At 47.5% G+C, this 16,049-nt stretch overlaps 1 protein-coding gene across 2 annotated transcripts in view; it reads right to left on the reverse strand.

The window, feature by feature from the left end:
• LOC119389805 (urease subunit alpha) overlaps positions 1–15,765 on the reverse strand; it is a 111,578-nt gene extending 95,813 nt beyond the window's left edge. The window contains exon 1 of one of the 2 annotated variants that reach the window (XM_037657192.2): positions 15,633–15,765. In XM_037657192.2, coding sequence (XP_037513120.1) covers positions 15,633–15,638 — 6 coding nt within the window. In that variant the 5' untranslated portion in view covers positions 15,639–15,765. The remainder of the gene's footprint in view (positions 1–15,632) is intronic. The other variant, XM_049414550.1, reaches the window with a different exon arrangement.
• Positions 15,766–16,049: the final 284 nt, after the last annotated feature.

The following is a 16,049-nucleotide window of genomic DNA, read 5'->3' on the forward strand; positions in this document are numbered from 1 at the left end:
GCTTCTTCATGCCTTCTTTGTTTGTTCGTTTTCTTGTTGAGGTCACAGACGTGTTTCCTCTAGCCGCCACGTTTATATACAAGGAAGGAACAGGAGATGTTGACCAGGCTATAGAAAAGTCACAGTGTCGCTTATGCATTTGCTTAAGACGACTGAAAAGCGAAAGCCATATGTTCGTATGCTCACCTTTGTTTAATAAATTTCAGTTGTTAGACAGCCTTCGTCCAGTGTCCTTCTTCTGTGTATACTCACCGTCGTTTTTGCGTTGGTTTTTCAAGTATGCGGCGAAAGCCATCTTCTTTTTCTTTTCAGTCTATTGTATTAGTACCCCCTGTGACGTCACAGTGACGTGTGACGTCACAGTGACGTCGCGATGGCGTCTCCAATATTGGCAACCTGTGACGTCATAGTGACGTCAGCATGTGATGATAGTTTTCATCACTCGTGTCGACGCCGACGTTCACTATTCGCATTTGATGAGGCTAAGGCTTTCAACTAAATAACTGGTACGCTACCGTACACCGGGGAAAGGGATGGGGGAGATTAAAAGAGGTATACAGAAAGAGAGAGACAGAAACAGAGCACACACACAAAGTCACAGTCCTCACCATCACGACATTACTATTGGTCCATAACCACCTGTGTACGTCTGTTTTCTTCAAGAATTTCAACAGTGTCTTCGTCACCTTCATCCGCGACGACTTCTCAGGACGACACTCTATGGTTGCCGCCGGCATCGGTCTGTGGTAAAGACGAGCTAGAGCGACTGCGAGTGATCGTCTCTGCACATTGTAGCGAGGACAGTCGCGGAAGATGTGCTGCAATGTCTCCTCGCTACCACAGTTGTCACAAAGAAGGTTGTCAGCCATTCCGGCCCCGCGCCACGGTGGTCGAACGGTTATGGCGGTCGACTGCAGACCCGAAGGTCGCGGGATCGAATTCCGGGCGCGGCGGCTGCTTTTTCGATGGAGGCGAAAATGTTTGAGGCCCGTATACCTAGATTTAGGTGCAAGTTAAAGAACCCTAGGTGGTCGAAATTTCCGGAGCCCTCCACTACGGCGTCTCTCATAATCATATCGTGGTTTTGGGACGTTAAACCCTAGATATTATTATTATGTCAGTCATTCCGAAACGAAAAGGAAAATGACTTCGTGAAAGCCACTCTAAGCCGTGAACGGCAAAGCAGAGCAACATATTTTCGGTGGAGCCCAGTTGGCATCTGGAAACGAAGTGAAGTGCTCAGGTAGTGGTGGTGCTGGTCGTTCAGTGTATACTTGCTGTATGCCAAGTGAAGTGTGTAATATCTTGTGCGATCACTCGAAGTTGACCTGCAGCATAAGGCCTTGATATGGGTATTGTCTCTACCCTGTCCCCTTGAAGAGCTGACCGAGCAGCATTATCGGCGTGTTCGTTGCCTATCACGCCGCAGCGACTTGGCAACCACTGAAATGCCACGTGGTGTCCTTTCTCAAATGAAGTGAGGAGATGCCTCATCTCGAAAGTCAGTTGCTCATGTGGTCCATGCCGCAGGGCTTATAGCGAAGACTGCAGGATTGCCTTTGAGGCTGTTCGTGATTGGTTAACTAAAGTGCAGCGCGAAGAGCGGCGAGTTCCGCAACCCTCCTCCTCCCCCTTCCAGGCCTGCGTGATGGATAACTGTCTCAGTTACAGCAGTACGATGCGAATGTACAAATACTGATGTCCGAATTCGCGCAGCTGCGACGTGTATGTATTTGTGTGTTTATTATGCGGTGAAGTTTGTCTCTTAATTTATATGGCCGTCACAGTGGCACAGAAGTTATGGCGCTCGACTGCTGACCCAAAGGACGCAGGTTCGATCCCGGCCGCGGCGGTTGCATTTTGATGGGGGCGAATTGCGAGAGGCCCATGCACTATGCGATTTCAATGCACGTTAAAGAACCGTACTAGAGCGCTTACTTGGGCCGTTTGGTACATGTTCGAAGAGAACGAGTAATAATGCGAACGACGGGACAAGCCAGAGACGGACGAAGGGCTGTCTTGTCCCGCCGTTCGCGCTTCTTTTTTTCTTTAGAAACACATGTTGAAGAAAAATAGTTACTGGCAAGACGACATCGACGAACGACTGCACACGGCGATGGAAGCTCGTAGTGTTGTAGAACGAAAAAAAAAAAAAAAAGCGCACGCTAGAAGTATAGCGGTGAAAAGATAAACGCGACAGGACTTCTCGTGGTTTAATATGAATCTGTTGTTTAATAATGTAGCCATCACCATGGCTACATTATGGTTAAGCTGCATCCGGGTGGGCTGCATCACCTGCAGCCCACCCGGATTTCAGTCCGCATGGCACGCGGAGGTTTCCACTGTACGAAGCAAAGGCTGAAAGAGAGAGAGAGGAGAAAACATGAAGGAGATGAGATAGTGAGTGGAGTGCTGGAGGAAGATAAGAGGAGTCATTGTCGGTGCGACAACAGGAAAAGGACGGCTCTTCTGAGGAGACGAGGAGGAAGAAAGATGGACACCCGAGGACAGCTGATGGAAAACAGCTATAGCTTGTAACGAACACGCTCAGGTTAGCGTCCACGCTGCTATAAGCACAAAGTCGTGAGTTCGGTGCTATGCCACGGCCACGGCCCCATTCCGATGGGGACGAAATGCACGCGTGGCACCGTACGTTCGGTGCAATTTAAGGACCTCGTACGATCAAAATGAATCCGTAGTGCCTCGTTGTACGACGCGCATAAAAAATTTTCACCCAGTTTCACGCCGCGGTGCAAACTGTCGGACAGCGAAGCCGTAACCGCGCGAGTGTATGTGATTGGCTAGCGAGATCACGTGGTGCCACAAATCCGCCGCTAGATTTGAAATACGCGCGCTTACACATTTCGAGCGTCATCATTTAGGATCATTATTTCGTTTTATTTATTTTCCATTCACTCCCCCTCTAATCCCGTGACCTGCGTTACGCCTACTACTAATACTACATCTACTACTACTACTACTGCTACTACTACTACTACTACTACTACGACTACTACTACTACTACTACTACCACTTCTACTACTACTACTACTACTACTACTACTACTACTACTACTACTACTACTACTACTACCACCGCCACCACCACCACCACCACTACTACTACTCCTACTACTACTACTACTACTACTACTACTACTACTACTACTACTACTACTACTACTACTACTATTACTACTACTACTACTATACGATGACGACACCGACGGCACAGGGTAGACTAAGAAAGCTTCGGTGTAATAATGATGGCGTCGATTTGGGCTCGTTAGACGCCGTCATCGACGTCTCTCTCTCTCTCTCTCTCTCTCTCTCTCTCTCTCTCTCTCTGTTAACGTCCGCGGCGGTTGCATTTCGATGGAGGCGAAATGCTACAGGCCCGCACACTGTGCGATGTCAGTGCACGTTAAAGCACACCAGACGATCGAAATTATCCAGAGCCTTCTGCTACGGCGTGCTTCATGATCATATCGTCGTTGCGGCACGTAAAGCCCCTGGAATTATTATGTTGCTCTATCAGGTTTCGTTTAGGTCCCACGCTGGCGAAGAACGTCACGCACGTTTCGAAGGCAAGCACCTTTTACAGTGGTTAACTTATTTCTAGTGAAGTTATTTCGGTGACCAGCGGTCTTTACTTGGAGGCGGACATGGGAGTGCCGGGGTTTCCGAAGCGCAGGCAGGGAGCAGAACGCATGCTCAACGCGAGACCCATTTCCTCCAATGCGCTCATTCCCATCGGGTCCAACAGAGTTTCATAACATAGTACACTACAGGGAAATGTTGCGCTAGTGTCCATGGAAGCCACAACGCGTGACGCTTCAGCCAGCGTGGGAATGCTGGGTATCAGTCCCGTAGCCATGCAGGGGGGGGGGGGGGGGGGGGGGCATCCCCTCCCCCCCCCCCCAATATTTTTATGATACATGGTGTTTTACCGAAAATAAATAATGAAAATAAGCATTTTTCTCAAATAGTCAAGGCTTCGTGGGACTTCGGGAACGCGATAACATGTTTATTATCGCTACGGTGGCGAGATAGAGAAAGTAAGTTTACAGATCGGCAATAATGAAACAAATCAGAGCGTAATATCGCCTAAAGGGCGCTTTTTCTTCCCGTGCAGTGGCAAACAAAACGATGCAGCAAAGCAGGCTTTGCTGCAGAGCACTACGATTTCGCAGGAAAGCTCCGAGAACTGCGAAGGGGACCGCGCCTTCGTTGCGCTTGCGAGCTCTATTCTATATTTCCCGACGGTCGAAATTGCAAAGAGAAGTTCACGCTGCCTTCCTTCGAGAGAAAGTGAACTTCATATGCACGCATCTCCTAATAATAATTTTTGGGCCTTTACGTACCAAAACCACGTTACGGTTATGAGGGACGCCGTAGTGGAGGGCTCCAGAAATTTCGACAACCCAGGGTCCTTTAACGTGCAGCCAAACCTAAGCACACGGGGCTCCAGCATTTCGCCTCCATACAAATGCGGCTGCCGCAGCAGGGACTCGAACCCGCGACATTCAGTTCAGCAATCAAGCACCATAACCACCACAGCATCGCGGCGGGTGCACGTGTTCCCTTGCGTAACAGGCACTGCTTGGAACATCACTGACCATGGTCCAAAGCGAAGCCAGCGATGCCGCCATGGAGATGCGCCGCAAGGCAAAACAGAAAGTCCGAAATAAAAGATGAAGAGGCGGGGCGTGTCAAGGAACATGGCATGCTCCCTCGGCCGTGGAACATGGGAGATGATGACGAATCTTGACGATTATCTTTATTAGAATTCCCATTAAAACGGGGTGGCGACCGGTAGTCACCCAGCCTGTCCGCTACAAACACAACTTCGGGGTTACCATTAAAATTGCTATCTACTTATCTATTATATTCTGCAGCATCCTGGCTATCGCTCTTCCTTTATTGCGATAACAATTATATGGGCACTCCAGGCGCATTTTTTTCGTCGGCGTCGGCGTCGCCGTGATGTTCTGTATCAAGTACAAAAACGATAACATCGTCCCGCGCGTCGTGTGTTCTATGTGTAAGTGAGAGCGGACATCTTGACAGGGATTAGCAGTCGGTTGATACCTTTACACGTGCTGTGTTACCACCGCTCAGTTACGTTGGAGCGATAGACAGCACGAGGGTCGCTTCGCTAACAGCAGCGGCCGCGTTTCCTTACGCCAGCGTCGTGCTATGTGGGATGCTAAACAAGCTAGCTGCTAGTTTTACTTCCAATTTGTTGCGATCGCTTTTCATTGCTCCGCGCTTACGGCGAAACTCACCAATATTTTAAACATCTCTCGCTTATATCAACCGCTGACCATATAGTACTTTCATCCACTCTGAAAAGCCTGGCATTCTATAAAAATGTGTCGAGTTTCCTGATTTTTATCTCCGCCTGGCACCTGCCTTCTCTATGAATATTTATCTCTGGTCTGTTTTTGACCTCAGGCAGCAAGCCAGCTCGGGTTTCAAATAGCAAAGCGCTGCCCATTGTGTTATCACACTAATTTTCCCTTCTGATTTCGCAGGCAGGGTACACCGCTTGCTGACGCTGGGCAGAGTGTGTTCTATGAAATGGCTCACCCCTCTAAGCGCCCATGGCAACAGGACCAGGGGCGTAGCCAGGAATTTTTTTTCGGGGGGGGGGGGGGGGGGGTTCAACCATACTATGTTCGTGCGTGCGTTTGTATGTGTGCGTGTATATATGAGCAAGCAAAATTGAAAAATTCCGGGGGGGGGTTGAACCCCCAACCCCCCTCCCCCCCCCCCTTGGCTACGCCTCTGAACAGGACATTTCAATTACTTCCAAAGAGACAGTCCAGAAAGGATGTCCTCCCTCTCCCCCATGGAAAGGTCTATAGACGGTGCCTTAAAACTTCCAGTGTGTGACCAAATATTTTAGAAAATAATTAAATCATCTGTCGCAATCTAAACGCGCTTAGAGCTGCGGTCTTGCATCGTTCCAGCTGCACGCGGTCAACAAGAGGCGCTGCACAAGCGAGACACGTTATGCAGTCATCTTGCTCGTTGATAACGGCACGCTGAGCGAGCTGCACCTTGCGCAACGCGGCAGGCTCTGGCCAAGTGCCTACAGAGAAATAATAAACGCAGCAGTTTTTCAGGTCACGCACTGCAGGCGCGCGTGCAGGAGTAAAACAATAAACAGCCAAGCACCTCCACGGCTAAACAACAACTTTGTGCGGCTGCTCACAGTCACATCATGGAAAACTATAGTTTTCCATGATGGGACTGTGAGTGCCCCATCAATTGACCTGTTAGGTGAGGAGACGGCCTTTCTGGTTGGCAAATGTTTGGACTTATGTGGCGCCTCTGTGCATAGATAAATATATCTGGTATTTCCTGGAATTAAAGTTGTTGAAGTTAGCGCATCGTGGTGTCGTCTCTCTTGCGTCCTTGTCTGCTAGCGCTGAATATGTTATTTAGTTCTTGGAATGCAACACCTGGGGCTTTCGGCCGCCATTATCGTCGGAAACCTACATGGTCATAACCCTGTTCTTTAAGCATGATGGAACAGGCCAGACTGAGAGTGATAGTATGGAACAGACTTGACATCCCCCCCCCCCTTTCCTTAGGTGATAAGGCGGGCCCCCAGCCCACCTCGTGTGCACGCCCATGCTTAAAACCACAGATTTTAATTATACTACTTTTCAAGACACGTATACGAGAATGCTCAAGGTGTACTATATAGTACACCTCCTCATCTCATTTGACAGGTCAATTGATGGGGCACTAATACACGTGTCACTATTTCGAGAGATAGCTTGAGTTTCAAAAATCTCTCGAACGTCTCTATCTTTGTGCTTAGCCAGGACAACACATGAGTCGAACATTGGTGCGCAACCGCATTCCTTACAATGGGTAGACCGTAATTATTGTTAAATGTGAAGCATTTCTTAGCGAACCTAAGGCACTTTGCGCGTTTCTTTCTTTCTCTTTCTTTCTTTCTTTCTTTCTTTCTTTCTTTCTTTCTTTCTTTCTTTCTTTCTTTCTTTCTTTCTTTCTTTCTTTCTTTCTTTTCTTTCTTTCCGTCCGTCCGTCCGTCCGTCCGTCCGTCCATCCATCCATCCATCCATCTATCTATCTATCTATCTATCTATCTATCTATCTATCTATCTATCTATCTATCTATCTATCTATCTATCTATCTATCTATCTATCTATCTATCTATCTATCTATCTATGCAGCCGCCTACGTCTGGGTGATCTCGTGATCGCCTCCTTATCTTAGTGAAGACCAAAATTGGCATGGAATTGGGTAAGAGGGTTTGACGAATATGAGTGTCTGGTCATGACACGAATAACGTGAAAATCCTGTTGAGTACGTCGTCAAACCCGTTTCTCCAGACACGTGTGGCACATACCTGTATACCATGAGGCGAGGTATACGGGTATGCGCCACAGGTGATTGACAGTTTATATGTACCCAGGAACGGCGAGAGCAGACATTGGCCATTTAAATGCGGGAGCGTTAAGAAAAAAGTCACAGTTTCACCGCAACGGCGAAGCATTGAATGCGATAGCAACAAATTCTAATGTTACACGGAGTGAGGCTGGCCGCTAACTCTTTTGGATCCGATCTCGCGTAACTCTACAAAACGCTGGTGTAAGAGAATACGGCCGCTCCAGGAAGAGATGCTCTTTCCGCACAGTCTTCGCGTTGAGAGCGCAGCGGCAGCACGAACTGCCCGCTGATGGCTGCCGGCCGAGATAGCGCGCGCGCCCGCGATCGCGACCGCGCCCTTAGAATCAAAGTTCAAAGTTGCTGCTAGCGACACCCCTTCCACCACCCCCAGCCCCCTCGCGTCTTTTCATGCTAGATTTAGGCGCATGTTAAAGAACCCCAGGTACTCGAAATTTCCGGAGCCCTCCACTACGGCGTCCCTCATAATCATATCGTGGTTTGGGACGTTAAAGGGACATTAAATGCAAATATTAAGTCGACGTTGATTGTAGAAATAACGGTCCGGAAACCTCGTAGTGCTACTTTTGTGCCAAGGAAATGCTTATTTTGAAATAAAACCGCGTTTTAGTGGTCCGCATCGCGTTAGCGCACTTCAAATCACCCGCCTGAAAGAAATGTTTCTCACGTCACTGTTGCCGTGCCCAACGTTGCCCGCCTTTACTGCGCGGCGGCGTGCACTGGCGGCGTGCGCCATTCGGGCATCCGGCAACATCACACGCATGCGGCATTTTGTCGAACTTTCTGCCAGAGCGACTTTCACGAGCGCGCAAAACACACGCAGCAGTGCGCGATACCGAAACTACCACTGAGACGCGACCGCGTGAGAGAAGCAGGGTGCCGGGCGAAGCGCAGTTCGGCGAAAACGAAACCTTTGAACCACGCGCGCCGTTCCCCATGGCAACGCCAAAGAGGTTCTTTATTCCATGAATCAAACAGAAATGAACAAGCAGCATTTTATTACGTCTCTTGATGCACGGAAGGTTTTTTTTTATTGCAGCTAGTTTGATTACGAGTGATTAATTGTAGTCGAACTCTATCACGTCATCGGGATCATTTTCAAAATGTGCCGCTCATGGCGCTCATCGTGTGATACATTTAGCTTAATTTCTCGGTAAGTAGGGCACTGCTGTTCATAATATTGCCGTTTTAGACGTTGTCATACATTGAGCTTTCACTCTGACATAAATTATTTGCCTTTATAGTGTCCCTTTAAACCCCAGCTACTATTATTATTATTACTCTTTCAGTGTGTGTGTGTGTGGGGGGGGGGGGGGGCTTGTATGTATTCAGTAGGGTGCTTGCCCTTTGAGTGGCGGCACCAAGGGTGCTTCCATGCGCCCAGAAAGGTGTATGCTACACGCAAATATCGCGTGCACGGGGGACTTCCGTTTCCTCTTACTTTCCACCTTGGCTAGCATTAATTTACGCTCCATTTAAAACTGGCAGCTCGCATTACGCGACCAAAATAAAGTTCTATCCCTGCAGGACCTTTCGCGTCGAAACGGCAGGCACCGGTGATCTCCCTTAAGCGCATTCACCTGATTTCTCGCAACGTTCTCGATAAAATTGAACGAATCACGACTGCTTCACGTTAGTGCGATTAAGAAATAAACAAAGAAAAACGTGGGTATCATTTCAACCGCAAATAAAAGTGCGAAAGTTATATTCGGCCACATTAAAAGAGCTCGTCATGTTGATAGGTCAGTGATATCGCACGATCAATATCACTTTTTTTTTCCCTTTTTAAAGGGTTCATAAACCACCCTTCGGGCTTGGTTAAAAAGCACATCCTGCGGAAAGCAGATGTTGGTGTGAACATCTAACCCAAATCTTGCAGTCGTGCGTGGCAAGGAGAGTTAAGAAGCGGAGCGCGAAGTTGCCATTTTCTCGGGCGCCCTGTGCTCGAGGCCTGTGCTCACTATCTATACGGAGCTGCCGACGCCTGCTGTTTGACGTCAAGCCACACATAGCCTGCTATTGGCCTATAGCGGACATAAATCCAAGAAGGATTCTTATAAATGCTGGAGTGGACGCTATTGCGACGCATTACCGGCAAAGGTCAAGCCACGGTTCGCCCCTGGTTTGTCCCGGAAACATGATCTTTTCGGGTGGTGTTTGCTTAGACAAAAAGTGGTTTTGCTGTGTTCATGTAAAGGCTAGGCTAATTATAAGGTAAGAAATCGTTGTTCCAGGCGAAAGTATAACCTATCGAGGTGAGTATTAATGAGTTGATCTCCAATAAATTCTGCCTAGATGTTGTTGTAACACAAAGGCACACGTCGAGCACTGTATATCCCAACAAATTACGCGCATTAAACTGGTAGGGCGTGTGAGCAAAAATACACTGCTTTCTCTTCGCAACACGCTAACGTCGCTATCGTATATATGTTACTCTATATATGCTAACGTTTTATCTTGCCACTAGTAAGAAGGCAAATTCTTGGCTTCACTCACGAGGCAATTGCACATCAGCACCTTTTTTTTTTTTTTTTAATCCTCCTTGGATAAATCAAGAGCGGCGTTTGGACCAGATGCGCTTCTTGCCACGGGGTGCATGCCGCCACGTTCCGGCGCCGCGCTCCGTAGTCTGCTAAAATAACACAGTATATCTACACTCGCGCACAGGAATCACAACGGGAGAGAGCGATCATGTTTCTCAAGGTCATGACGCGCGCTGACGTAACTTCCTTCCCCGAGCCATCCCTCCCTGTATAGCTTCCAGCGCGCTCGTCGGGACGAGAGAAGAGAGAAAACGCTTAAACGGGTACTGACACGAAAATTTTCAGCTGTCGTTTTCTTGCGTCAAATGAAAGGCCAAGCTCGGTATGAGCTTCTTGTCACGTGCGCGCACAATACATAGTGACGTTTCCACGGCCGCTGCGCACCGTGGCTCCGTTGGTGACGCACAAGCAGCCATTTTGAATGTTTTGGTGACGCTGTTGTGCCAGAGCACCTGATCGAACGTGGAAGCAGGGATCAACCCCTGCATGCTTTGTCTGCAATCCGGGGAAAAACGGCGTCTTCACCCAGCCGGTCCCAACAACTGACGCCAGTCGTTCTTCAAAGCTGCCCAGCTATGGAAAGGCTGCTCAACATACAAAAAGGAGCCAACACCTGCGGCCGGCGGACGCTCAAGAGACTAGAAGACCGTCAACACCTGCGGCCGGCGGACGCTCAACAGGTTAGAAGAACGTCAACACCTGCGGCCGGCGGACGGTCAAGAGACTAGAAGACCGTCAACACCTGCGGCCGGCGGACGGTCAAGAGACTAGAAGACCGTCAACACCTGCGGCCGGCGGACGGTCGAGAGACTAGAAGAACGTCAACACCTGCGACCGGCGGACCGTCAGCTGGACAATGGACGGCTAGGGGATTTAAGGCCGTGCCGGTCCATCGATCAGGGAGAGAGGAGAAGGAGAACGACTCGAACGGAGTCGAACCAGCCGACGTGGTCGGGCTGGCAGTCATGTTGCCTGGTAGCAAAATTATGTAAATAGTTTGTACATAAAATCTTTTCCTTCTTCACCTTGCCATTACTGACTACTCCGAGCACGATAGCGATGGGCCACGCAACCTCATTCCTAACAGTGGTGGCAGCGGTGGGATGCCACGACCTCGTATACTACGCCGCGTACCCGAGGGGCCCTACTCCATACGTAACAACGCACAAGCAGCCATCTTGGATGTTTTGGTACCTGACGTCATCACAACTAGCCAGACTGCTGCGTGAAGTTACCAGAATTAGTACTGTAGCCTGACGTCTAGCTAGTGTCGATGTCGGTAGGTGTGCCATGGAAATATTGACTTTAGTATCAAAATAAAATATCTTATCAGCCTTTGCTGAGCTTCACACTTGCTCAGAGCCGTCTCTGCATACAGGAGATTTGTATGGCAGAGTAAACTCGCCTTCTAAAAAAGGTGTCAGTACCCCTTTAAAGCGTGCGACAAATTCCTATAACTCCGCTCACTCTCAAATTCGAGAAATTTTCGCGGCAATCGATTCGTGCAGGCAATAAACTCCGATACTGACGTCATCCGATAATTGCTTTGAAAAGTTGTTCAGGACCCTTTTAACAACGTGGAAGGAAAACCAAGGCAGTAAACAAAGGCCCTTCTATCACTTCCGCCACGTAACATCGGTCATACAGGTCGTCGCCGTTTTTTACGAGCGATACGATTCACTTCTTATCAGTCTCGCTCCACGGCTTGATGACAAAATCGTTTCTCGGTATTGCACTGCAGACCAACTATATCTTTGACTTTCGCAGAACAGAGCGAAAAACACAAAGGAGGCACAAGTACTACACAGGAAGGGCGCGGGCTTCCAACTGCATTTCGGATAGCCAATACAAACGCTGTAAATGCACATCGGTCAACACGAGCCACACTCTTTTTTTTTTTTGGTTCCTGTAACTACATGTGTGTAATGATACACAAAGAAAAACCTGTGTTAAAGGGCATGCAAATACAAGTTTATCAAATTCTCTTGGTCATGCGGAGGGGTATATACATGCATGCATATATATATATATAGATATATATATATATATATATATATATATATATATATATATGTTATATATATTATATATATATATATATATATATAGTTGAAAAAAATCAAGCGCGTAGGAAAAATTGTTCAGTAAAGGACTGACGTTTCGGCCGCGGGACCGGCCTTCGTCGGTGCATCCGTCACTCCGACGAAGGCCGGTGCCGCGGCCGAAACGTCAGTCCTTTACTGAACAATTTTTCCTACGCGCTTGATTTTTTTCAACTTTTACTTCCGGGTCCTTTGTTGGCACTTTATTGTTATATATATATATATATATATATATATATATAAGATATATATATATATATATATATTATATATATATATATTATATATATATATATATATATATATATATATATATATGTCAGGCTGGTCGTTGCTTTAACGAGAGGGCAAAGGAACATAGTTTAGCGGTGTGTAACAAATCGGAGAGGACATTTTACGAATGGGTTTAGGTGCCGCCATACTGAGCTGTTAATCTTACCGTTTTTTATGTTTAACAACTAAACGATCAGTCCTCCGGTGGACGTAAACGCATGAAAACTGTTGGGTTGGTGCATTCAACGTTTCATGACCTTATCAATTCACGCTGCGATATACAAAAATAAGAAAACAATCGTTTAACAGCCCAAGGTGGCGGCGCCCACGTGTCTTACGTAAAATCGTCTTATGCGGGAACCGCGGATGCACCCTTATATTTAAAAAAAACACGGCCTCCTTAAAGAAAGCGGCAGATACGCTGGAAAGGAAAGGCCTATTACATTACCAGAAGCGCAGCAAAGAATGTGTAAGCACGACATCGGTGTCTTTGTCGAGGAAAGAATTCAATTTTTCGGATGATGATGCGCGATTGCCAACGAAAGCATGCACTTGTTCCCGGTTTTCACTGCATCGGGCAGCATGCACTGAGGTCGCAGTACTCTTTACTGCACCTAGCTGAGGCACTGCGCGGATCCAGGGTGGTCACTTTTCGCGATCACGTGTTGATGGTGGAATTCCCGGCATCCCCTTGGATTCTCCGCTTTTTTGTGGCAGCGTGGAGGGGGAGCACAAAGTTGTCATGTGAATTCCTGATACCTGCTCTTGCTCCACGGTCTTTTTTGCCTGTGAAATCACGCGATTTGTTCGCTTTCCGAATCATCGTAAGAGTGAGGCGCGGCCCACAGGTGCAACAAACCAAACCTAACTTCATACGTCTATGCTATATTTCGGCGTGCAGTTGATCAGAGTTAGCACAAGCACATTACCATGCACTTTGCGCTGAAAGCACTCGGCTGCACTCATACTTGTTATTAACAGATGACGTCTAACACGGTATTGAAGTTGTTTATGACATCAACGGTGCATTGTTAATCAGCAGGTTAAGATAAAGTACAGTAAAACCTGTAGAATGTAGAAGGCATCGCATGGCGCCGAAAACAGTAGTTAGCTAAGTCGATGTCTGTTAAGCCCATGGTATGCACACAACTACTCAATTCACAAAACGACGTATATCCACCTCTCGTAACACTTGGCTCAAAGCCAATAAATGTGGCATATGCAGCTCCTCGCTAAATTATTTGCATGCAATCGATTCCCACAATGCGTCGTGGGATCTGCCGGACTTTCGCTTCATTCGCGTCCCCACCGAAAATGCGGCCGCCGTGACCGGGAACATAAGATCGCATGTTTATCCGTTTTATGACTTGACTGGTATTGTGATTCTAAAAAGGCAGGGCGTGCAAACAAGGACACAAGAAGTCAGGACACCACAAACGCCGACTAACAACTGAAGAGACGCACAACGGCTGAAAAGGAAAGAAGGCACGAAAACTTATCTGCGCATGCCCATGCAACAGGCGAACCTATCAATCCGGCACGCGTGGCGGTCTACGTTGAAGATAACTGTTCAGGCATTTGATTTCATCTTTCTGCAAGTTAATTGACGGTTGGCTCACGCATGCGCTACCACTATTCTCGATATGCCATGTTTCAATCATCAGGCGCGTTTCTTCATTTCTATGACGGTACAACACTGCGCATTCATCGAATTTTGGCGTGCACTTGCAATCTCGACAATGTAAAGATAGATTAGAAGGTGAGCCTCCTGTTAGCGATCTCTTATGTTCCAACAATCTCTGGTTAATGCATCGGCCCGTTTGTCCTACGTAGAAGCGACCGCAGCTGAAAGGGACCTTATACACCACACTCGTACGGCAATCAGTGAATTTGTTGGTGTGTTTTACGAAACAAATATCGGTCCGCTTCTTGTCTTTTACTCGCTCATTCTTCCTCTGCACAGCGGCACAAATCTTAACTAGCTTATTGGCAGCCGTGAAAACAACATTAACGCCGTATCTACTTCCTACTTTATTTAGCCTGTGAGACACGCAATGAATGTACGGTATACCTACGAGACGTTTCTTCTTATCGTTTTCTGCAACCATGCTCGGACTTAACACAATAGACTTCTTTAAACGTTCAGCGACCCTGGCCACTGCATGACGAGGATACCCTACATCTAAAAGACGTGTAACCTGTGCGTTAAAGCTATCACTCATTTTGTGCTCACACGACTTGGTGAGTGGTAGCGCATGCGTGAGCCAACCGTCAATTAACTTGCAGAAAGATGAAATCAAATGCCTGAACAGTTATCTTCAACGTAGACCGCCACGCGTGCCGGATTGATAGGTTCGCCTGTTGCATGGGCATGCGCAGATAAGTTTTCGTGCCTTCTTTCCTTTTCAGCCGTTGTGCGTCTCTTCAGTTGTTAGTCGGCGTTTGTGGTGTCCTGACTTCTTTCTTGTGTCCTTGTTTGCACGCCCTGTCTTTTTAGAATGAATACTTACCAACTAGTTCAGCTCTCTGTTATTCTGGTATTGTGAGCCATTCAACTCTATTGGAGACACTAGACCACTGGACAGTGCCTATTCGAGATATATCACACACGGAGATGTAAAGAGGAATAATAATAATAATAATAATAATAATAATAATAATAATAATAATAATAATAATAATAATAATAACAGAACACAGACTGTACCCTCCTGTTTGAATAACAGTAAAAAAAAAAGCAGCGACCAAGTTGTGTCTTTCAGCAAGCAAGCGTGTTTCGTTTGGTGTTTTGATGATAATACATCTTGCGAAAACGAACGTCGTCATTTCAAATGCTGCGCTGGTCTTAGTGCACTAATTGTATCACATATCACGGTATGTAAGCTCCGCCAGGGTTAACCGCAATGAAATGACGACTTTAATGTGAGCTTGCTTGAAATTTAGCCGTCAACAAAGTTAAAGGCACCTTGTCAACGCACTGCAATGCATCAACATGAAACCGAAACACGTTGTTCTCGGAGTTGACGGACACCCCCGTCAAGACAGTTAGGGATTGCACTTGGTAGTCATGCGTCACAAACGGAAAACGACCAAATGTGCCTGGTTAGACCAGATACTTTGGCTAGAGTACCGCCAGCCCCATCAAAACATACAAGCCGGACTCTCCCGCCACGAACAGTGCAGCACGGAAACAAGTCATGCGGCGGTGCCGCTTCAAAGACGTAGTAACTAGAAGTGCAAGTGCTGTCGCATGCGTTCCGTACCTTCATTTGGAAGTGGACTGCCCGTTTCGGTCGTGTAGCAGTAGCGAGATGCGACGTTCGCCGGCATTTTCATCATCACCCGTCGAGTCCCTGCACTCGAACCGCACCAACGGCTCCTCGAAGTAGACTGAGTGTTTCGCCTACTCGCCGAGATGCGGCGCCACTGGCGCCACCTTCCAACCACGCGCAAAAAGAAAATTGAAATTGACAGTATGGTAGCGCCATCTATGAACAACTGCACAAACTGTTTTGTTATTTTTGTGCTCGAGATTCATTTCGGTTTGCTATTGTTTTCTGGTGTTTCTTTGGGTGTTCTGTGGCTTGAACGACGAGTTTTGACATCGTTTGACATCTGAACGCCCAGCCGAAACGCGAGAGAGGCCACAGACCAATATTTGCCGCCGTCGAGTTGTATTT

The sequence above is a fragment of the Rhipicephalus sanguineus genome, chromosome 4 (genome assembly GCF_013339695.2).
Source record: "Rhipicephalus sanguineus isolate Rsan-2018 chromosome 4, BIME_Rsan_1.4, whole genome shotgun sequence".
In the NCBI taxonomy this organism is placed as follows: domain Eukaryota; kingdom Metazoa; phylum Arthropoda; class Arachnida; order Ixodida; family Ixodidae; genus Rhipicephalus; species Rhipicephalus sanguineus.